General features: G+C 33.1%; 1 protein-coding gene across 1 annotated transcript in view; it reads right to left on the bottom strand.

Annotated features, from left to right (window-relative positions):
* Positions 1-21,881, bottom strand: part of LOC126975467 (HEAT repeat-containing protein 5B) — an 80,635-nt gene extending 58,754 nt beyond the window's left edge. The window contains exons 1-13 of the mRNA XM_050823390.1: positions 21,633-21,881; positions 20,897-21,026; positions 18,923-19,134; positions 17,785-17,932; positions 15,722-15,939; positions 15,259-15,356; positions 12,724-12,887; positions 11,230-11,363; positions 9,552-9,702; positions 4,509-4,640; positions 2,925-3,075; positions 1,472-1,660; positions 886-1,004 (exon numbers count right to left, since the gene is read on the bottom strand). Coding sequence (XP_050679347.1) covers positions 886-1,004; positions 1,472-1,660; positions 2,925-3,075; positions 4,509-4,640; positions 9,552-9,702; positions 11,230-11,363; positions 12,724-12,887; positions 15,259-15,356; positions 15,722-15,939; positions 17,785-17,932; positions 18,923-19,134; positions 20,897-21,022 — 1,842 coding nt within the window. The 5' untranslated portion in view covers positions 21,023-21,026; positions 21,633-21,881. The remainder of the gene's footprint in view (positions 1-885; positions 1,005-1,471; positions 1,661-2,924; positions 3,076-4,508; positions 4,641-9,551; positions 9,703-11,229; positions 11,364-12,723; positions 12,888-15,258; positions 15,357-15,721; positions 15,940-17,784; positions 17,933-18,922; positions 19,135-20,896; positions 21,027-21,632) is intronic.
* Positions 21,882-24,784: the final 2,903 nt, after the last annotated feature.

Genomic DNA, 24,784 nt, shown 5'->3' with positions numbered 1-24,784 from the left:
GTGGAAGCTTTCATTTGATGAACGAATGAATTGAAAGAGATGGTGGAAGGTGATCCGAGCCAAACTACCCAGGAATTAGCGGCATGGTTTAACGTTACCTTACCACCAATATTGACAAATTTGCGTCAAATCAATAAAATAAATAATATTAAAAATGGGTGCCTCATGATCTGCCTGATCTACAGAAAGAAACCCATGTTGAAACTTGTCTTCACCATTAATGCTCCATAACGCGAGACCGCATACAGCACAAGAAACCGTTTTAACTCTAAAGGAACTGCAATTAGAAACCAGTCACCCTCCATATTCGCCAGACTGCTTCAACGGACATATTTAACGTTTCGTGAAAATATTTTCTTCTCCGGAGGCGTACAGGAGGAGTACAGAATCCTTTCAAACAATTGTCGAATCTAGATCACCACAGTTCTATCGCAGAGACATAAATGACCTTCCTATTAAATGGCAGGAATGTATAGATAATAATGATAATTATTTTGATAGAATATATATGTTACATTAAAGTTTCAATTATTCAGTACAAATTGGCGATTTCATACTTGAACCCTTAATATTTGACGGCTGAGAGTCGATCCCTCGACCTCGCAGTGATTCGACCTCGCAGTGATTCGGCTTCGCAGTCAGAATGATTCACGCACTGGTCCGTATGACCGTATGATCATTAAGTTGAAATAGCCGAACTATAATATATATAAGAACTATAATTAGTTAGAAGCATACATTTATCTTCCGTAATTACAACGACTGTCTTGCGAATTTTCGATCAGGCCACGTGTCCTGACGCGAGTTTAACATTTTATATCCATCCCAAGAAAAGTGCTCGCCGCCAAAGAAGTTTTCACTTCAAAAAAAAACAAAATAGACTACCTGCCAAGTGAAAGCATCTCCCCTGGCTTTCTCTGACTCCAACTCCTTGGCTGACCTCGGGAAACTGTTTCTCCACAGCAGCAACATACGCGGTAAAAGACCACGCACTACGGGGACTCCTTGAAAGAAAAAACAGATTTAATGAAAATATCTAAAAAATACATAAAACTCTACTTATCTTAGTGCCGGGGACAGCCTCTTCGTCATGGTAATATACTATAGCTTATAGACGACCAACCACCCCAAAAATGCGTGACCAATTTTGATTTGTCAATGTGTGCGTTAGCTGTTGACTGGAGTCTTGTGTGATACTAAAATGATGCATGATGTTAATGTTTCGTATATATAAATAAAAAAAATATCGGGCTGTAGGTTATGCGATGTTATATTCTGACCCCCTTATTCATAATGGTCTGCTAATTTAAAACCAGCCGCTAAGGAGTGTTTTTTCTCATTCTGACTTAGGTCAATAGAAGAAGACAGAGTGAGATTTAGCAATGCTTTAAGTTAGCAGACTATTATGAATAAGGGGGTGAGTGTTTGGTTTGCAGTTATAGCTCTGCTAAGGTGAAACGTGGTGTCATACCTAGAGTGCATATTGCTGCCACGATGAGCCAGCCGGCGTTAGTTCGAGCGGCGGTGAGTCGAGTGCTCTGTCCGGCCGACCGCAACAATTGTTCCGCAGCGTTAAACGCCACCTTGCCGCGCCCGTGCGGAATGCCCAGCGGGGAAGAACGCACCGAGCCCAATATTGCTGCCACCGCCGCTGAGTAACCTAAAACAAAATAATACTGTAACGAGTAAAGTGAAGTTAGGAGCTGGTGTCGGAGAGGAGGCGCGCTAGTGTAGCGGTGTGAAGTGTGAGGCGAGTAGAGGAGAGGAGATGAGAGGGGCGAGAAGAAAACAAGCATTGGGTATATATATATATATGTCTTGTTCGAGATTGAATTAATTATTCTGCAGTGTCAGTGTTGTTAAATAATTACTAGAGTATAGATTTAAAAGTCATCATATCATCATCATCATCAGCTGGAAGACGTTCACTGCTGGACAAAGGGCTCCCCCAAAGATTTCCACGACTATCGGTCCTGCGCTGCCCTCATCCAACGTATTCCGGCGATCTTGGGCTAGATCGTTGGTACATCTTGTAGGGGGCTTACCAACACTGCGTCTTCCGGAACGTGGTGATTTAAAAGTAAATAGTTATAATTGTAAAATGTGTGTTATTAAGTTATTTGTCATAAAATAGGGGTGAGCCTAATGAGTGGAACTCGGGAAATGATATTCGTAAGAGATCTTGAGAATCTCTCTCGGAAGTCACATTTTTTATTTATTTTTAGAAAATAAATACATAATTTACTGTTACATTTTTTTTGACCTTTGACGACCGATATAGCCGAATAGTGACCCTGTTAGTGAGCCTGACTACTACTAGACTACTGCTAGAGGTCCCGAGTTCGAATCCCGGCAGGTGCAATCATTTATATATAATGAATATGGATGTTTGTTTCCGAGTCATGGATTATGTGTTCATGTTATAGTTATAGTAAGTATTTATTTATATTTAAGTAAGTAATTCGTATTAAAATATTATATCGTTGTCTTGTATCTTTACTATACAGGCTATGCTTAGTTTGGGGCAAGATAATTTGTGTAAGAGTGTGTCAATATTATAACATTATTATTATCATTATCACCTTGAACAATTCAAATATTTTTATTCAAAATAGGATTCATAATCACTTATTGAACGTCAAAAACTACCACCCATTCAAAAGAGACTGCCTCAGACCTGAGAAGAATGGGCGAAAGAAACTCAGCGGGCTTTTTTTATATAAAAATATGGATAACAATGTGATATCGTACAATAAACATTTAAAATTAAAGAGCCTAAGTCCTTGATGAACTTCAATTTCCAAAATAATATTCGTCTAAATAGAGTATTCACAGGCAGGTATGCCAATATAATTTGAGGTAATTCAGTATTTAAAAAACGATTAATTATTCTAAAAATAAAGTTAAAGATGCGTATAACCCACCAGAAATGTGATGGGGCGTAGCACGGGGTGTGTCTAGGGCGTCGCACGCACGGTCCAGTAGTGGCGTGATTAGCGCGGGGTAGGCTTCGCATACAAGCCGCAACGCACCCGCGGCAGACAAACGCGCCGCAACACACGGGTGCTCCAAAACCTAGCACCAAATGTTATTATAAGATCAGTGAATTTTTAATAAAAAATTACTTTGAAACTTTGAAGTAACATTGACAAATATGTATTTAGTAACTACGTATTTTGAACTAAATACTATAATACTAAAATGTTATATAAATTATCTGTAATGTATTACCCTTGTCAACAAATAAAGATCTTACTTACTTACCAAAACATACCTAACTTGCAATGTTTTCATGAAAGTTTTATATGAATTTTATTTATGAAAGAGAGGACAACCTGATAATAAGAGATAACCGCCGCCCATATTCTCTTGCAATACCTGAGGAATCACAGTCTCTTTAGAAAAATTTACGCAGATTTTTTTGAAGGTACCCATGTGATATCGTCCTGGAAACACCGCACAAGGAAGCTTCCAATGGGATTGACAAAATTTTCAGAAAATAATAAAAAAAAAATTGACGAAACGAAAGTCATCGGACCTGGACCGGACTATTCAGACCTGGAGTGATCAGAAATTTTCAGAACCCGTCGGGATAGAGATAAAAACATAATAAATAAAATACTGATCTGTTATGAATTTGCCAATAATATATTCATAACATCAAGTTTTATTTCATGAAATATGCTCCCTGTTGTTATAATGTAATTGTTTCACAACAGAACTATAAAACCGTGTGCCAATAAATTCTCTCATAGAAAATATGTCCATACAAAACAAATATTGGAAATCAAAATAATTATCGGTCCCAAATCGAATTAAAATCTATCCTATCTCTCACATTGGACTAAACTGCACGCTATGAAGTTAATCCCTATTAAAATCCGTTGATTAGTTTATGAGTTCACTGGAAACAAACATCAGGACACTGGATTAACATAAAGAAGATGTTCTGTACATAATAAAAACATTACTGTTTTTTTATGAGTTAACAATAATATTTCATATCAAGAATTATTTTGTAAAATATGCTCCCTGTTGTTATAATGAAATTGTTTCACAGCATAACTGTTAAACCGTGCGTCAATAAATTCTCTCATAGAAATTGAAATAAAATGTCCAAACAAAACAAATATTGGAAAAAAAACTATCCTGTCTCTCAAGTTGGACTAGTTTAGTCCAACTCCAGCACTCCATGAAGTAATCTCCATTAAAACCCGTTCATTAGTTTAGTTCACTGGAAACAAGTATTGTACACCGGAATTATATATACTAAGATTGTCAATGTAAAAAAATAGAGGTTATTTACATATAGATAAGATTAAAACTAATGGTTCAACTTAGAGAGCAACAATGTAATATTATTTAAGAAGACTGAGAAGAAGTCAAGAATGAGAAATGAATGAATGAACATAATTATGAAAATGAGAATTATGTATATCAAAATAAAAGAATGTTTCATGTCTTTCTATTTCATATTTAATATGATAGTAGTGCTACAAATGTCATACCGTAAAAATAGTGTCAATCATCTTCAAAGTATTATCAGCCACAAGATTATGAACAGAAGTTCCCAATTGCAGTGACAATTCACCGGCTTCTGTTAGCGCGCACACCAACAGATGCTGGCTGAATAGTGTTTCCTGTAAACAAATGAGTAATTATAAGTAGACAGAGACATATTTTTATAATAAGATTAAAATACGGTCCAGGGAGGCATCATGCTCGTGAATTTTGGTGGCAGGATGATCCTGTTACCAGAAACTCTACTTAATGTTTTTAAAATTTAAGTTATTATATTTTTTATAATCGCTAATAAAATGCTTATGCTAATAAATTATTTACTGTGTGTGTGGGATGATGCATTATAGATGCATCATTACTTAATAACTCTTTTTTTTACGTATTAATTTACAAATACTTATTTTGACTTACTCGTTTTAGGCGTTGAGTATTTTTGTTGCATCACTTTAAATGACATTCTATCTAACAATATATGGACATATCATTCGCAGTCTGATAGCGGAACGGCAAAAGTGTGTTTAAAGTCAATGTAAGTACACTTTTCTCCTGTGTCGTGTGAATCAACAAGCCTAAGTGCACCTTAATAAAATTCTTTAATAATACAAAAAAAAATGGTGTGACTTATCATCGCGGTAAGTTTATTTTATCTATATAAGATTGGTTTGCAAAAACATTATATACTTAAGTAAAACGAATATGTTTTCATTAAATATGGTACAATTATACAATATATGTTATAATATAGTATAATATAACATAACATATAAATTAACATCTAAAGAAATGTTTGATAGTGAATCATTGACAAGTATTTACATCCCTTTCTCTTCCGTTTGTCAGAATGAGACAGATAAAAGGACGCGACCAGCACAAAGTCAGAAATGAAAACTATTGAGTCACTCTTTTTTTAGAGGCCCAGTGAACAATGATTTAATAGTATATTTTGTGTACAAAAAGTCATTGCCGATGAATGTGAAAAATAACAAACTAGTGCTATTTACACGGTATCACATAAGTATCGTTAGCTAGTGATTAGAGTTCTTCGCAAAGGCTTTATATAAAAATCGCGTTATAACGATACGCTGCTTTTAAAACGTCTATTATTTTTTACGCTACAATATATTAGTTAGCTTCGCTATATAATATATTAGAACGACGCGTTTTGTCTATCTTTGCAGAGTGAAGCTGTATCGTGCGCTGTTAAAACAAATATTATCCTATAAATCATTGCTTTGTAACCGTTTTATTTGGTAATTACTCAATTTGAAAAATTGAACTTTCATTCGTACATTTTACACGTTTAGGACTGATTAAAATTAGTATTTATGATAAAATATATAATACGAATAGATTTTATTTATGCAATATAAATAATATATTGTTCCAGTTTATTTAACTTAAATTCATTTACATATAACTATTATAAAAAAAACTTTTTTTTACATAAAAAACAATTACCAATTCAATTACACCCACAAACGCACGATACTATACTTATTACTACTAATACCTAATCATTAATCAAAATTCGTCATACCAAGGCAAGCGAGCCGCAAGCGGCAACCAAATACAAATATAAGCGCACTGATATATCCGAACAAAAAATAATCTAACGCGTTGCATAGCCGAACAAAATATATTCGATTGCCTATTAATTTTCCGATTACAATTGGACTTTCATTTGAATTTAGTTCTTATGTAGTGGGCTTAGAGCATAATTTAGCAGGTGACAAAAATCGCGTTTCGAATAAATATAAAATGACTTTCATTTGAATTTTGTTCTCATGCAGTGCGCTTAGAGCATAATTTGGCAGGCGACAAAAATCGCGTATCCCATAAATATTAAATAACGCTTGCCAGTTTTAATAAATAATAGGTGATAATGATTATAAATATATAATAGGTTATTTTATCAGCTATCTAATATAACAAACACCACTAGTTTTAATTGATACGCAGTCCGCAAATCTGCAAAAGCTAATATTTTTCACCAAGAGAGAGATGTGAAGAATTTTACAAATCAAATAAGTCGAGTGTAATTTGCTCGTATCATTTCCTCGAGGCTGATTTACGACTATAGGATTTAAGCGTTTAATGATAAAACTTTTTTAACATTTCAAGTATTGAAATCCCTTTCGAATGTCAATATGTTAAGTCTGTCAATTAGACTTATTGATTAGACAAACATAAAAGTCCAATTTAGCCACATTTATAATTTAACAAAACCTATCATACATTTCCGCATACACAAAAAATATACCGTAGAAAAGATGTCTAAGTCTAAAAGACAAATTTTAACAAATTTAATTTAATTCATGGAACTTAACATTTTAATAACCAGTAAACTGAATTATTTAATGTATATAATAATATTATATTTGAGTGTTTGTTTTTCTTATTATAGGTAACCAATAAATAAACATACAAACTTTCCTCTTTATAATAGTGTGATATTTAATTAAAAATGTAAAAAAACCTCCGACAGAACAGATCTTGATTAGAAAATAGGGGCAGAATGACAAATTTAGAATTTATAATATTTTAAGCCCTATTTTCGTCATGTTTTAAATAATACTTAACTGCTACTCCACTGATTTCACTGTCCAAATCGGGTTCTAAATTCAACATACGCAGCTGAAACAGAAAAATTGTTTACATTGCTGCCTTTTGACCAATAATATTTGATGCAACTGGAGTAAACGCAGTAATGTATATACGCAATAATATGTCAGCTACAGCTTATTACGGAATTACTTGAATTAAATCGAGGCATGCGCCAAATTCGGCTTTGTTTTTGTATGAGAGAATTGTCTATATGTAGAGAACGTCATTGGTAACTTTACATATATTTTAACTGAAGTGGTTTGTAAAAAGATGAAGCTGTAAATCAATACATATAAAAATGAAATGCTGTTCGTAAGTCTCGCTAAAACTCGAGAAAGGATGGACCGATTTGGCAAATTTAGGTCTTGAATTATTTGTGGAAGTCCAAAGAAGGTTTAAAAGGTGAATAAATAGGAAAATGCTGCTAAATTAAATAAAAACACTCAAAATTTCATGAGAATCGGTCAAGCCGTTTCGGAGGAGTTCAGTCCCGCACACCGTGACACGAGAATTTTATATATTAGATGGAAAATATTGTCTATATCGCTGACAACACTGTCAATATAATCATAATTCCGAAGTTTTCCGAATGTCAAGCAGCACTGCAAATAAACGCGGGAAGCTTATAACATATACAAATAAAACAATCATAAGCAAATGTCTATTTGTAAAGATGCAACTCATTTCGTGTGCGTGGCAAGGCTAAATACTACTAATAAATTCGCAATGCAACGAAACGCTACTAAACATACCGAATTTTTCGAATATATAAAACTAAACAGAGTAGAAACAGCCCCACATTAAACTGTAATCTTTTATCTCATATGCGAGGGCAATTTTGATTTTTCAATGTTTGAGTAAGATAGTTTAATATTCAAAATTGTTAACGAGCGTGGCTGACTTTTATGAACTTGTTAAATTTTACCAGTTGGAGGCTCCTTTGCACAGGAAGCCGGCTCGATTATGGGGTACCACAACGGCGCCTATTTCTGCCGTGAGGCAGTAAAGTGTGAACATTATTGTGCTTCGGTCTGAACCAGTCTGTCCGTAGCTAGTGAAATTACTGGGCAAATGAGACTTAACATCTTATATCTCAAGGTGACGAGCGCAATTGTAGTGCCGCACAAAATGTTTGGGCTTTTCAAGAATCCTGAGCGGCACTGCATTGTAATAATCAATTACCATCAGCTGAACGTCCGTACCCGTATTTTCATAAAAAAAAAATCAAAATTACAGTAACAATAGATTCGCTTCCCATCTCTCGCACGGTTTGTTTGGTTATACGCTAGCATATTGTAAGTCTTTGTACTAAATAAAAAAAAATCACATATCTATATATTCTTTATTCACTTTTCGACACGAGTTTACTTTCAAAAGTTCAGAGCTCACGCATGCGCAATGGTGCGTATTAGAGCATCGATTTTGCGCACTTGCGAGGTAGGTCGGAAGTTCGACGCAATAATAAATGTGTTTGAAGATACCCGTTTGATTTAAAATTGAGGTAACTTCTAGAAACAAATAAATAAATAAATTAAATAAAGTATATACAATCGCAAATTAGGCCTTGGCCAAATATAAAAAAACATAGCGTAAGCCAGCAAAAGATCTCCATCTCTGTCTCTCACCTCGACATACACAGCCTTTCGCTTTCGTTGGTCAGCTTATGTCACCTTCATTCAATAAACTACTACAATAAACAAACATCTATTTCCTAAATAATATTAATTGTAAGAATTACTTCAAAATATGCCCTATGAACATACAGAAAAATTACTAATACTCTTAAAGTAAACATTATCTATATTTTATTTGTATTAGTTAATAGTCATTACTTTGAGGACATTGTTCACTTAAATACTTAACCTGTAGATTAATTTAAATCTTTTTACTTTATTAAGTTTCTCTTTTTTGTTATTATTTAGTTTTAATATCAGCTCTTTACGCCTGAAAGAAAGGATTACCTAGTATAGGCACAGTGAGTGTTAACTAGCTTTTAAGTAAAGACTTGTATTATTATTCCTATTTTGTAATTTAATAATCTCTTGATAAATAAATTGAAATGGAAAAAATCTTTACATATTGAGTTCGACAAAGTATCAGAGATACTCTGTGCTGGTTTTATCTTACCAGTGCGAGGCAAGGGTACCACAACAGTGCCTTTTTCATGGCGTGAAGTAGTAATGTAATGAATAGCATTATTGTGCTTCGGTCTAAAAGGCACCGTATCTAGTGATATTACTGTACAAATGAGACTTGAAATCTTACGTCTCAAGATAACGAGCGCAATTGTAGTGCCACTTAGAATTTTCGAGTTTTTCAAGAATCCTGAGCGGCACTGCATTGTAATGGGCAGGGCAAATCAATTACCATAACCTGAACCTCCTGCTCGTCTCGTCCTTTATTGTCAAATAGAAATCTGTACTCACCTGATTACAATCCTTCGCATTCTCCGGGTTAAAGTCAATGCTGTTCATCTGTTTGGAAACAATTTGTATAATCTCTCGACAGGCCGACGCCTGGGCCTTCTCACCCAACATTTTACCCAGCGTATTTCTTAGAATGTAGTTGATGCATTTTCTAAAAAAAAATACATAATGTGTTGTTAAATTTACTCTGCATTTACAATCTTTGATGTAGAGAAAATATAAATATATACATTAATAATGTCTACTACTCGGCTAAGTCGAGTTAGTAAGTCTTGTGAAATCCCAGAAAATATTCAAAACAAAGTATTCGATATTCAATAGATTTGTTAAAAAACGATTGTGTGGTAAAGTTTACTACAACATAAATGACTTTCTTAATGCTACGATTGGGAATGGAGCGACCGCCCACAGGCTAATAAATAATAAGTTTAAGTGTACAATATTGCTGTGTGAACATATTTTTTTTTATGAAAAAAAGCCTGCTGAGTTTGTTGCGCCCATTCTTCTCAGATCTAAGGAATTCGTTTTGGAATGGGTAATGGTAGTTTTTGACTTTCAATAAATGATGTCACATCCAATTTTTAATAAACATATCATCAGAGTGTCAACAAATATCATACGTAATTTAACGTTTGTAACCTATTTTACATCTTAACATTCAATCACCATTTTCTAAGCTTCTGAACTAGAATATAGTTTTCTTAAGAAGGATTTCAGAGGGCCCTTCCCGGCCCGTCTATTTTCAACGCGAATATGGTCGAAAAGCATGTTCTTTCATCCAACGCATACCAGCAAACCGCCTGTTGACGACAAGCAAGAGAAAGCGATAACAATGAACGAAAAATAAGTGTGTAAAAATTACATAAAGCTTCTTAAAGAAAATACGTGTTTCAGAGTATAATCCTTACAAAGTTGTCAAATATATGTTTATGATACAGAATCTCCATGACATGCGCGTAGTTTCTATCGCAATGTTTTCTTCAATTTTACGATTATAGAGTGCATTATGAACGCCCAAAGGTCACGTAAAATTTGTGCATAAAGCAGATATTTGGTGGGTTGTACTGCTTTCGTTTCTTTAAATTTGTATTTTCTGCTTCGATAGAAACCTATACAACAAAAAATATACGTGGGTAACACTGAAAATGTTTAGAACTGGCCAGTTAGAAAATTAATGCGGTGAAAGCGTAAGAAGGAAGAATGGGCCCACTGCTTTTCTCAGTGGTTCCAACGAATGCGACGATGTGTAGAGAGGAGATTACTTAGAAAAACAATAAAAGTATTGACAGCTTCCTACATTAAGCCGTTTTTCATTTTCTAAACATTTTCAGTGTTACCGAGGTATAATCAGGTACGAGCGCCAGCATGAAATATATGACGGGTTGGCCTCTCTTAAGGGACTATCAAAAATTACATTCTAGTAATTTAAAATTTTTATTTATTTACAAATTATGTAAAATGAAGAAACAGAGTACATAATACTAAAGACAGAAGAGTAATGACATGCTTTCAAAACAGCATGGTTATTAAGAAATTTCCGACGATCTTTAGCTTACAAGGGATTGCTATAAAAGTCGGTTGTCACTTCTAAACTAATAATATTACGACCAACTACATTATCAACTTCTTAATCTTTAACTAGACATTTTTTTTAAAAGGAAAACGAATATTTTAATACCTGGAATAGACAGCGTCGACGTGGGAACTGGCTGCCTTAGGATTCGCCACCAGATCCAGCACGTGATTCAGAAATGTGGTCATATTACGTTCCAGCCACACTCCACCCATGTTTTGGACAAAATTCACATATGCCTAAAAAGTAATTTATCGGTTAAGTTAAAAATATATAAAATTAAGTGAGAACTAGGTATGAAGACAAAATAATTTTAGTTTAAACAAACACAAACTAAGATTAGCAAGAAAACGATAGGGAACGGTAACGATCAACAATAAATGGAGCCATATTGGGTATGTTCCGATATGCACTGCGAGCACTGCAGAGTGCTATCACTGTAGAAAAATTCGTTCCGTTATGGACTGCCAGTATACTACCGCAGTACCCTAGGGAAACATATGACGTCATTATTCACCGCCATATTCTACTGTGAGCACTGGCGTTTTCGAGGTAAGGTACTCGCAGTACTTTGATCACGTCACCAGTAAAAACCACTCGAGTAGTACTCCAACAACAGTTTTTTTAATGAACTAGAAAACTTTAATACACTCATTAGAATGCTGCGTCAAAAAATGCGGCTGACAGTATACGGGATTGCGTTCCGTTTTAAACAGTAACCAGTATAACTGGCTATAAAGGAACGCCTTTACAGTATGCTAAATTGACGTCACACTGTACAGTGTTCGCAGTGCATATCGGAACATACCCATTGCCTCACTCGGAAATGGCAGGAAAATAGAGTTAGCCCTGTGAGGCGGTGGGAGGATGACATCAAGATAACTGTTCAAGGGAGGGAGACAAAATGTGTGTGTGTGCAGCGCTATGTGTGTGTGTGCTTTTTAATATGCAGAAGCATATATGACTTGAAGTATCTGTAGTAAAGTGGATATATAGGGTGTAATTCTACCACAGCGGCGGCAATGTATGTCCGTGAAGCTGTAATGTGCAAACGTTATTGTAAATATATTGGATAAACGTCTCAAGTTGCACTTTTGCCCATAATGACAAGCGTAATTGCGATGACAAAAAAAAATTTTTTTCAAGAATCCTAAGCGATACTCCAAAATCAGCCATCATCAGTTTAACAGGTCTTGCTCAACTCATTATATGTCACTTGCAAGATTAATATCCTACTAATAATATAAATGTGAAAGTTTGTATGTCTGGATGTATGTTTGAACTTGTTTAACGCAAAATCTACTGAATAGATTTTGATGAAACTTTACAATAATATAGCTTACACACCAGAATAACAAATAGGCTATAATTTATAAAACTACAGTGTGAATTATACAAAATATAAATGAAGTGTGATTGTTACTAATGAATACAACTAGCGCCATCTCTTATCAACTAGCAAGCACAAGATCAATACAATTTATATGGCAAAACAACGTTTGCCGGGTCACTTAGTAGAAAAATAATGCTAATGTTGTACTAATAGCGTACATAAAGCCGTACCATATTTCAAGCCAATAATAAATGAACGCGACTCACATGAGTAACACAGACTCGAACCTCCCTATTCACCCCAGAACCGGATTTAATAATTTCTCCTTTCAAGAATGATGTACCGCCCCGCAGAAATGCACCCATCAACAAATTAAGCGCTTCATCAAGCGATACTATATTCTTGGATGGTTCTTTCTTGTTCTGTTGCACTGAAACACAATGAAATAGTTTTGAAGGAAAATGTGCGAAACATATACTTAAAGCTCCTTTTCATAAATATGATAGCTATTACACTTCTTTCACTATTAATTCCATCAGTCTTTGGAATCAAGCACAATAATTAGCCACCTTTAAAAATCTACAAAAAAAACATATCTGTCCTCTATATGATAGTATCTGTATGAATTGTATCGATCAACATAATTCAATAATAATTTAACATCAGAAACGTAATAGTACATTACGATACAAGTGCGCAAAGTAGGTCGTTCCCGCACGAGCGAAGCAAGTGCAGGATGACCTACGTGCGCACGAGTATTGTATACTATTTTATCTACCACATTTTTTACCCATGCTTTAAATCCTCTATTAAAGATTCTGAAACAGTTATCAGAAACATTACATCATCCAAAAGAGTGTTGTAATGTTGTACTGAATTTCATAACAACACTCCTATTTTTTTTTTCATTCCCTTCATGCACAAAGAGTTTTAACAGACAGCCACAATCTTATTGCTCGATGCGTGGCATCTGTATGAATTTCAAAAAAAGAACATTTTGGTTTACGCGCGTTCCACACCACTAGAACGTCGCGCGCCGTAAAAAAAAGTAGGTTATTCGAATCCCCGCCATTTTTCTTCGATATTTTTATTGTTTTGTTTACAAAAAATGAGCAATTAATTTCCAAAAGAACATAATATTCAAGTGAATTTTAATTATTGCACTATACAAAATGTAAATTACTACTAAAATACATTCATTAATACTTAGTTTATTTGTATATAATCAGTAATGGATGATATTAGGTTACTACTAGGACTGGCTGTTTTAATGTTAGCAGTAAGCTAACTGTTTCAGAATCTTTTAGAGGATTCATATTTTGGGTGTAGATAAAGTCTTGTATGCAACTGTTGATAATTAGGTATTAAAACACTCATGTGATACTATTATCACACTCGGCTTCGCCTGGTGAGATAAATCCACATTCGTGTTTTAATACCCCTTATTACACAACAGTTGCATAAATAACTATTTCCTATTAAGTTGCGCAAAGTTTGAACAGTATAGTTATTTTTAAACATTCCCGCCCGCTCACCACATTCCCGCACGCTCTTGTCAACATGTGGGAAAGTAGTACTTTGCGAACGCAAATGCATGCGCAAAATCGAACTTTGCGCACGATAATAGAAATAGTAAATTTCCCTCACGCATTCAGCATCGGAGGCAGGCTCCTACTCTCTCACTCTAACCAATTGTTACTTTTATAGGATTCAATAACGCTACGACTGACAAACATACATAAAATTATGAGGAATATATTCAAGAATTGTAACTAAAATAAAATATACTTCATTATCAATAAAATATTTTATAAATACCTTTCCTAACATTATCATATTAATATGCATAAAATTTAAGTATTAACCTACGATTTTCCCAAGTTAAAAAAATCAATATATATTAAATATAGTTAAACTATAGGTAGATTAGTTTAATGTTATCACTAGTGTCGAAAAAAAAGTGTGTCCGCACGACTACGAACGAAATACGCACACTTTTTTTTAATTAAAGTCACTAACCTATAAAATTTTACATGATCACTTACCTGCCTACACTACTCAAAGCAGCATTTAATATAAAATCTGACTGACATACTTGAAAATAATTTATAACTATTAAATAGGCATATAATATTAAGTTATTATGATTTTATAACTCAGAGGTGCTTACACCGACACCCCGCCTTTTCACACTTCTGCCGCCTATTTATCGCGAAGATGTTCTTCTTATAGATTTTTATTTCCTTTGTTATAAATAGATTCAGATTGCTTGATAAAGATCATCAGACAATAAACAATTAGACTGACAATCACTCTCAAAAATTGCTGAAGCAAAACTCTGCCTACGCGTCTATCAGGCAGAGTTTTCGTTCAGTTGTGTTTCGACCGCGCTTTGAATACAACACCACGCAAAGGTTTCATTGAGAAACAGTCTAAATAACAACATACTTTGCAAACGTAAAAAGGATTGAGTGTAGTATTTCTGGTAAGTGCCCCTTTAAATTAACAAAATTGTGTTAATAACTTGAAGTTTTTTAATAATTTTTCTAAATAATTACAATTCAATTGCTAAAAAAATGTTCTTGCTTCTAATGAGCGTATAACTGACTTTGAACTGATCTGAATGAATGTTTTAAAATAAGTTGATACATTTTTGTATACGTATTTACAACACCGCTCGGACATTTTTTGACGACCTTTTAATAGGCGATTGGGAGTCTAGTTGTTTATAGTAGTACAATGTTGTTTAATAAAATTTTACTATCAAAATATATAGATATTGATTGATAGTTAAGTGATACCTGGTGGCATTCCAAGTTTGTTTTTTGTGGTTATACTAGTGGCATCTCCGGCTTGTGTCGCGGCAAAGAGAGCACCTAATAACTCGGCAATAGCACATCTGGAATACCAAACAACATTTATAATAGAAATTTAAATTCAAGGAAATTAAAAGACACCCTTGTAGTATCCTCGTACGTCGAAGTGGAACACTTTAAAGACTAATCACATAAACTTCTGTGTGCGGTGTTTCCAGTTTCCGGCACATTCGATACAGTCGCGTGCCAGATTCAACTTGCAAAGAGTCAATATCTCCTAAGGATGCCTCGTGTACAGGTGAAACACGTGTCGAATTGTTGGATGACGAATATTGACGGAATTAACACTAAAAGCATTTGAACCTTAATACAGTCCCAAACATTCAAACATACCTCGAGCCGAACACATTTTAATTTCGAATCAAAAGTAATTTGAATTGGAACATACCTGAGCTGATAGTCGCTAGGATGAGCCGCTCGTAGACAGGCAGCCGCGATGGCATCTACGTCGGTTGCTGTCAGCTTCTGCAAAGGCAACATGCTGCGCAAGACGTGTGCTGCCGCAGCGCGTACTCCGCTTGTACGCTCGTTCAGTAGCGACGAGCGAGCCGCGCGCGATATTTCTCGAAGCACAGTGCCCGCCGCTGTGCCCATACCGATGCAGATCTGACCAACGATAATTATATTTATTTATTGAAGTTATACTTCTTTAGGCGCGTTATGAAAAAAATATGAGGGCGAAATTTTAAGATGCGCGCGCATCACTGTAACACAAAAGTAACAGGGTGAAGTTGCTTCCTAAAATTTTCTGACGTTTGCGTCATTCGTTATTGAAGTTATACTTCTATGATGAGAGTGAAATTATAAGATGCGCGCGCATCACTGTAACATTTGTGTAACAGGGTGAAGTTGGTTCCTAAAATTTTCTGACGTTTGCGACATTCGTTATTGAAGTTATACTTCTATGATGAGAGTGAAATTTTAAGATGCTCGCGCATCATTGTAACACAAATGTAACAGGGTGAAATTGGTTCCTAAAATTTTTTGACGTTTGCGTCATTCGTTATTGAAGTTATACTTCTATGATGAGAGTGAAATTATAAGATGCGCGCGCATCACTGTAACATTTGTGTAACAGGGTGAAGTTGGTTCCTAAAATTTTCTGACGTTTGCGACATTCGTTATTGAAGTTATACTTCTATGATGAGAGTGAAATTTTAAGATGCTCGCGCATCATTGTAACACAAATGTAACAGGGTGAAATTGGTTCCTAAAATTTTTTGACGTTTGCGTCATTCGCTGGTACAGCCGTATTCGTTATTTAATAATTAATTGTCAAAGCTATCGTTGTAAGATTTTTACAATATTGTTCTTTCTACAAACGTATAATAGCATGAGGCATAAATAATTTTAAGGATTTTTGCTTTGTTAGACCAAAGAAGTATATCTTCTTTCGTGCATACATATATACATTTAACCGCGACTTCATCCACGTGGAATAGTTACTTTGGGCAGCAATTTAAATTTTTTAGGGTAGTTCTCATTAGTATTAAATAATATTGCATCTCTTTATTTACTTAAATATGTTTGCTATTATTATTAATATTATTACTAAAACCATCTATAATTTTCTATAAAGATTTTATTATTTTCAATTCAATATATTTAATTAATATTTATTATTTTCATTACAAATAGGTACTTTTAAATTGTAATTAATTTGCTCGCATTTTCCTATGTACTATTTAATTATGGAAACGTTTATTGGTCAGTGATTTATATTTTAAGTTTAATTTTTTAAGTGTATTAAGTTGTACTGTTTGTTTCCCGAATAAAATAAAATAAGTATATTTTACATTGCACATAATACATGCAAACTGCTGTGGTTATCTGTAAATTGCTTCCACTATTTTATTTATTTCTTTATTACTTCTTATCAAGTTCTTAATACAAAATGAAACCACGAAGTTTCATCTCCGAAAATGACGAATACCGTGCATATTTTCATCCTTTATTTCAACCCATTCATGCTCTTTTTACACGCTTTTAATTAGCTTTACCTGTATGTATGTAGGTTTGTAACCGACTCATTCGGGCGCGATTTTGACCCACTTTTAACGCCCAGATTTCGTTCACACTTCGTAGATTTATCGAAGACCCATACATTAATTTGATAGAATTATTCCATTTTTCAATTTGCAAAATAAGGATTTTGATTAGTATAAAATTTTCATCTATGATCTATAAGGGAGGAATTGAAGTTAATTTTAAATTTCAACCATTATCTTTAACCGATTTATCTAATATTAGGAATTTTTTCAATACTTAAGAGAATTTTTCTAAAAAAGCGTGTTTTTTAGTTTTTTTGTTTAAACTACTATTTTTTACAACAAAAGACCACTAGACTGTCTCTGTAGTAAATTTCGTGATCATCCGTTGAGTAGTTTTGTGGTGAAACAAACAAACTTACATTCACATTTATATATTATGTAGGGATCATAATATTATTACCTTCTCTAGTGTAACCATAATTTCAAATCTCGTCTGAGATTCAGCACTTTTCAATGACCGAACTAGATTCGTGACTGTCTCTTCATAGGACCTCCCCATCATTCTGCCAAGTTTCTCATACATACTGCCCAAGCAGCAAATGGCAGCACTAAAACATAACACAGTTGTGAGACATGTGACATTAAATAAAAATAACAACAGTTCGTAGCAATATTGCGAATAAATTTCAATTTATTAATACTAACATTTAAACAACATCTACTAAATCTTAGTCTAAAGTTACGAAAGCGCTGTGTGATGTTATCGGGTATAAAACGCGACTCACTTTTTATTGATTGTGTTATGAATATGTTAAATACAATCACATATGGGCGTGTTAGCGACGCGTAATTTTTATATATAAGAGTATATAGGTGAAGTCGGACTATCCCATAAATAAGTAACCCATTTTTATTCTTTTTATGTTTTAATATGTAATTAATTTAAATTATTTTAAAATAATCAAGCCATAATCATACATTATTGCTTATCACAAAGACAGAAAAATTAAGTGTTCTGATTGGTGAATCTAGCTAACCTCTACACTATTGCAATAATTATTATAAGTAAAAGAATGATGGTAATAGACTGGGGTCACATGCAAATTTCTGACTCTTTACTTCTTAAGCTCAGCCAAACTAAGTACATACCCATACCACTGTCTTTGTATATGATTTAAGACATTTATTGTTCCATAAAGGAATTTCCACTTAAATGGAACTTTAAGGCAATTTTATAAAAAGTGGGTTACAAAATTGCATCTTAAAGCGTACAGTAAATATAATGTAATTAAAATAGGCTAATTAGGTAAGTATAGCTTATATACATTTCTAATTTCTAATACAAATATTAAATTAAAATTATAATACAAATATTTTATAAAAATTATAATACTAGTGGGTAGTTTTAAAACACCATCTATGTAGATTATGTAGATTCATCACTTTGATTCAAGTATGCATTCTGCTTCTAATAATCAAGAAGTAATATTGCAATAAACTAAGAAATAGTGAAAAAACATGATTCTTTGAGCAACCTTGTACTTACAATGAGTAGAAAAAAAAAATGTGTGTGTGTGGGTGTTAAAATGAATACTCACAGTCTTGTTGGCAAGTAAGAAGGAGAGTCATCCTTCACTTTAATAATGTCATTGCACTTATTAACAGTGTCAAATAATAGGAATGTATCTCCTACAGAGAACAGTGTTGCCAGACATCTAGCAAGCACTCTCCTTGCCGGTGGACCAAGATTTTCACGAAGTAGGTTAACAAGCTGAGCTACTAACTTCTGTTGGCAGTTTTTTATATCTGTCTGAAATTTAAAAATAAATACAATTAGTCATAAGAGAATCAAGAGTCCATTCTAGTAGTGTACTTTTATATTTTATTAGGTGTGAATACCCACTTTGCTGGGTCATTTTTGATTTTATAGCTATATGTTAATAATGTATAACAATATACTTCACAATTTTTTCACATAAAAGATTTCTAGATCATTCTAAAATTTTCTAAAACATTTGATTTGATTGAAGGCTTACATTTGAAAACTTTCCATATAATTCTACAACAATCGAAATCATTTTAGATTAATGATAATCACACATTTTTTAATTACATGTTTCAAGCCCCTGTATCTTCTACACCCCTGTAGATATACCATAATTTGCCATAATTTACCATAGTGCACGATGGGAGCCTTGCCGATTGTGATATACAAACACTATGTGTCTGTGACATGCAGTTCTAGACAAAACTATAGTTAAGTATAATATTACCCACTCTTAAGTATAAATCCTACATTAATAACATAATGTAACATTTATGTCTAACATGGACTTAACATTAATATGAACCTAAATTGAGATGTTCTATTATATGGGCTATTCTTATGTCTGTTAATCATTAATGTAATATGTTACAACAAGTGTATTTTACATGTTTGTATAATCCATTTCATGGGTCAGACAGGTTAACAATACAGGTATCACTTCTCACAACTACATATAGTAGAGGTGGTTGTTAAATAATAAACTGTTTTTATTAACAGTTTTATATTCATTAACGAATTAACTGTTTTTCTTCAACGAAAAAACCTGTTGAACATAATAAGCTAATAAATTCAATCAACGTCTTCACCCGTAACTCACAATAAATGAAGAAATTGAATGCCTCACTAAAACAGCTTAATTCAAAAATTGACGAATTTGCGAACGAAAATGTTGACTTGATATTATATTGACGAAATGAAAACCTAATAAAAACCTAAATTATTAATAACTGCATTAAGCGATTTTTCAAAACCCATTGACGATTTAACAGTTTTTTCAAACTGTTGACCATTGACAAAAAACAGTTGAATTAAATTAATTTAAAAACCTTCAATGACACACCTCTAATGTACAGGTGTTGGACTGAGTATTCCATAGCATGAGTTATTAGATTTAGTCCACAATTAAAGTGCTACCACTCTTATTACAAGGTAATGCACCATTTTCAAGAAAATAACTTAAAAAAAATGCATGCATGCTACAGGATACTAAGTTTTAACCATGTACAGATTGTGTGGTTTGATGTTCAAGCATTGTGGAGGTTGTTGGTATGAGAGTGTAGCCATAAACATATTTATCTGAAGCATTGTGGTGAGTGTCATGGGGCCTTTGACATTCCATCTGAGGCACTGAGTCCAACCTTAACAATTACTAATATTCCTTCCTTTCCTTACTTCGTCAAATAAAACAATGATTAGTTGCCCCATTGGTTACCAATTTAAAAACTTAAATAAAATACTTTTTAAAGGATTAAGACATGTGTTATTATGTAAAGTAAATTGTAACAGTGTTTTACACTTGGGGCCCTGGTTCAGTCCCACTGAAAACATGCTCATACAAAGGTCCCGAAATATTGAGTTAGGCAAATAAATCATAAAATGTGTAACTTTTGTGCAAATATCTTATGTAAAAAATTCAGTTAATACATGTGTTTTAATACTTTAAAAATATTTTATCTAAATTAACACTTGTGTAAATCTTCAAAAATACTATACCAATAAAATGATAAATTTAATAAAAGTATACCTTTTGAGCAGCCCCAAGAACTTTATCAAGAAACCTTAACCACTCAAATATAAAATGTGGCTTCTTATCATCAGGAAGCTGCTGTAGGGCAGCTTCATTGAGGGTTAAAGATTGTGAAACCTCCATGCTGCTGAAATGTAAATAAAGTATTATGACTATGGAATAAAAATACACGAAAAAATTAACCAAACAATAGTTAAGAATCCCCGATTAAAATAAATAAATAAATTGATCAATCCAAGATTTCTCCATCAGTCACTTCCTTTTAAATAATTAAAGCAAATTAATAAGATTGAATCCACAGGTGACAAATAATTTTAAAGATAAGATTTTTTTATACTTTTAATGTCCCATTAATTATTATAAATACACACACAATTAGAACTAAAAATTCATATCTCAATTGTAAACAGAACTAGATGCTAGTATAATCTGTAGATTATGTGTGTGCATTTGGACAATTAAATTTTCAAATAAACAACAATATCTTAATCTCAAAAACTGTGTTCAATTGTTTAAGGGAAACCTTAAGAGTTCTAAAGGCATCATGTAAAGTCATGTAAAGCAAAATAATCCAATAATTTTATTCAAATAAAACGTAAACAATGGCGTCACCAGGAATTATTTGTTATCAGTAATGATAAAAACATGAAATAATATTATATATTAATATTATCATCAGGTATTACTGAACAACAGCAGCAAACATAGCAATTTGTGTTTCCTTCGTACATACCTTACAATAAAATAAATAATATTCTAATAGACAGACAGTAGATCATCAGGTTTCGAATAGTAGTAAAATTTTAAATCTCAGCAGCAACTAGTCAACTACTTTCTTCATACCTTCTTCAAATTATAATTTTTTTTAGTATACGTATTGAGGAAGTATTTATTTATATAATTAGAGTGCAAAATAGCAGTGTTTTATTAGATAATTATTAATTATATTACTATATAAACTGACGGATTCCGCATGAATATGTGATCACAATTCAGAACTGTCACACTGACAAATGTCAAAAAAGATGAAAGCAGCACGTAGGTACACTTTGTCTCTTTTATTCTCGGAGACTCGGAGCATTATGTAGAAAGCATGGAGTGCGCGCCAGCATTAGTGCCATAAAATGAGACGACATGCGGCAATGAATTTCAATTCAAATCCATATGTAGGCGCTTTTTATTCCAATAAGGTAGTGCTGGGCTCTTTAAAATCATCAAAATATCGATAAATAATAAAATGTGTATATAAGAAAAAAAGAAACATGTTATTGGGAATAAATGTAGCTCTTGAACCGAGATCCCTCTGACTGCCTTCATACAAAACTCACATAAACTTAAAATTTTGGCATGAAAGGACAAACAAGCATACTATCACATTATGTAATATTAAAATTGAATGTATGGATTATAGGGAAAATGCCTTTATTTCCTATACTATACTATACTAGAAAAAATGCAAAAGATACATTTTAATTTATAAAACGAAATTTAAGCAATAAGAATTTATTTTTACACTTATTGGTTGTATTATTTAATATTCAGTCCCATACATATAACACATTTTACACTTAAACTATATACCGTGTTCAACAATCACATAAAAGTCTTAAAACTATTCGGGCGAATCAATATCACACCTGGCTCAAATGTCGTTTGTGCTATGTACAGTGAGCATAAAAGATTTTGTTTCCATTTACTTTCTCGTACGAAAACGAATAATATTAAATTTTTTAAACTTTTTAACGTCTTATACATGTATAGAATTAAATTATATTGATGTTTCGGTTATAGGTAGTAACTTGTAGTTTTCATTCGCTTTATATGGAAAAAACAAAAATATTTAGTTATTCGTATTCTTGTATTATTATCGCCGGAATACGTTGAGGGCAGCGCAGGACCGATCGTCTTGGAAGTCTTTGGGGGAGGCCTTTGTTCAGCAGTGGACGTCTTCTGGCAGATGATGATGATATATTTATCTATCTAAGCAGGGTTAATACCCTTATATACAAAATGTGGATATATATTATATCTATCGATATAATTATCGGTAGATATAATATATATCGATAGATAGATCGAAGCTTTCTTTGTGGGTCTATTATTTTATTACTGCTACGCTAACAGAAGATTCCTGCAATAATTCAAAAACAGATAATAGGTACCTATACAAATAAAATATTTTGTGTGTAAAAATTTATGTACCTAAATAGCACAGAGTATGGATGGATACTTATAAAAGAAAGGTTAATAAAAAATATTAAAGATAAAGTTAAAATCTTAAAGAATAATATTAATGGTAGTTGAACCAGTAGTATACAAATTAATAAAATTGTTTCAATATCTTATTAGTTTATTCTAGGTAATCTGCGAAATGACAAAACCAATTTTGATGAAACTCCTGTGTGAGCTTTTTTAGTCGCCTATTTCACTGGCACTAAGTGGTCAGGTTAGGTTTGCTTAAGTATAAGGGCAAAAGAAAAATCACAGCACAGCACCATCAATTACAAACGGTCTAAAGGTGCATTGATAACACCCACTGAAGTAACTTTGTGTTTTCACCATTTTACTCTCACGAAAGTACAAATGTACACCACAGAGGAGTCAGAAAGGGTAGATCTTTTACGAAATATCACCTTTAACCACTTTCTTCGTAATTATTTATTTTTTGGAATTGAAAAAGTAAAAATTATACCTACCATCTTTACAGTCTTGTCATAATAGTTGGAGTTACATTCTAGTAAGCAGCACCTCCTCGTCATCTGTGTGGTAATAAAACAATAAAAAATAAGCTTAGCTTGTGTATTTTGGAAGGTTACATTTTCTTGATTGTTAATACTTGAAAGAGACACTGTGATGAAAATGCCAAGTTGCATTACAACCATAAACCTTGTTTACTTTACGCAAGTTTATAATTAAAACTTACCTTTTTTTACGTCAAATGTAATATATGTAACTTAATTCAAATTGCAATCAATTAGTGTTTTCAGCCAAACAAACGAAAGCAAGAGCTCCGAGCACTATAATGATAGAGCATATGACCAATTCTGTTTAACTGTGTTAACAATAATAGTCAGCTGACTGTGCATGATGCGACGTTCGCTCTATCTCCCTCTCTCTCTCTTTTGATCTTTCTCACTCGCTTGCTCCCTACTCTCGCTCCATGGGCTATGTGCTTCATGCTACTTTCGGCCTTTCTCACTCTTTCTCGATCTGTCTCAATCGCTTTCTTCCTCTTCTTCGACAAAAACGCTGCTGTGACCCTAATTATAAATAAAGAATGTTATTGCGTTTCATCCTTAGAAAAATTACCCTCATGCGCCTAAAGAAATTTCATAATGGTTCTGTTCAAGCTCATATAGTACTTTCACCTCGCTCGATCTTGACAGTCGCCTTGCGAGCCGTTAAAATTGTTTACTTAAAACGTTAATTATTATAACTTGTTACAACAGTGGTATATTTTACTGCGTGGTTTTTTAACAACATTACTTAATTGTTAATTTAACATTATTAAAAAAAATATATGTGAGCAATCGAAATTGAAGAATGATTTTTTTTAAAGCCCATCTAATACAGAGATTAATATAAACAAACCGAAGATAAGAAAATCAAACCCACTCTTAAAATATATAAATAAATAAATGGATGATCTTCTTGTACTCGTTTTTGACATAATAAATTAACTTACAACTTTCATACCGTTCACGCATGCGATATATCTAGGTAGGAATTTTGAAATAATTAATTTTGACGTGGCAACAAAACCTAGGTTTCTTAAGGAGCAATTTTTACTTAATATTAATTAATTACTTTTCCAGCTAACACTATAACGCTAAAACGCGTGGTAAAGAGATACGGGTAACACTAAGATATTATAATGATAAATAA

The sequence above is a fragment of the Leptidea sinapis genome, chromosome 2 (genome assembly GCF_905404315.1).
Source record: "Leptidea sinapis chromosome 2, ilLepSina1.1, whole genome shotgun sequence".
Taxonomy (NCBI): Eukaryota; Metazoa; Arthropoda; class Insecta; order Lepidoptera; family Pieridae; genus Leptidea; species Leptidea sinapis.
Note: the sequence above shows the minus strand (reverse complement) of the source record. Positions and strands in the feature narration are given on the sequence as shown.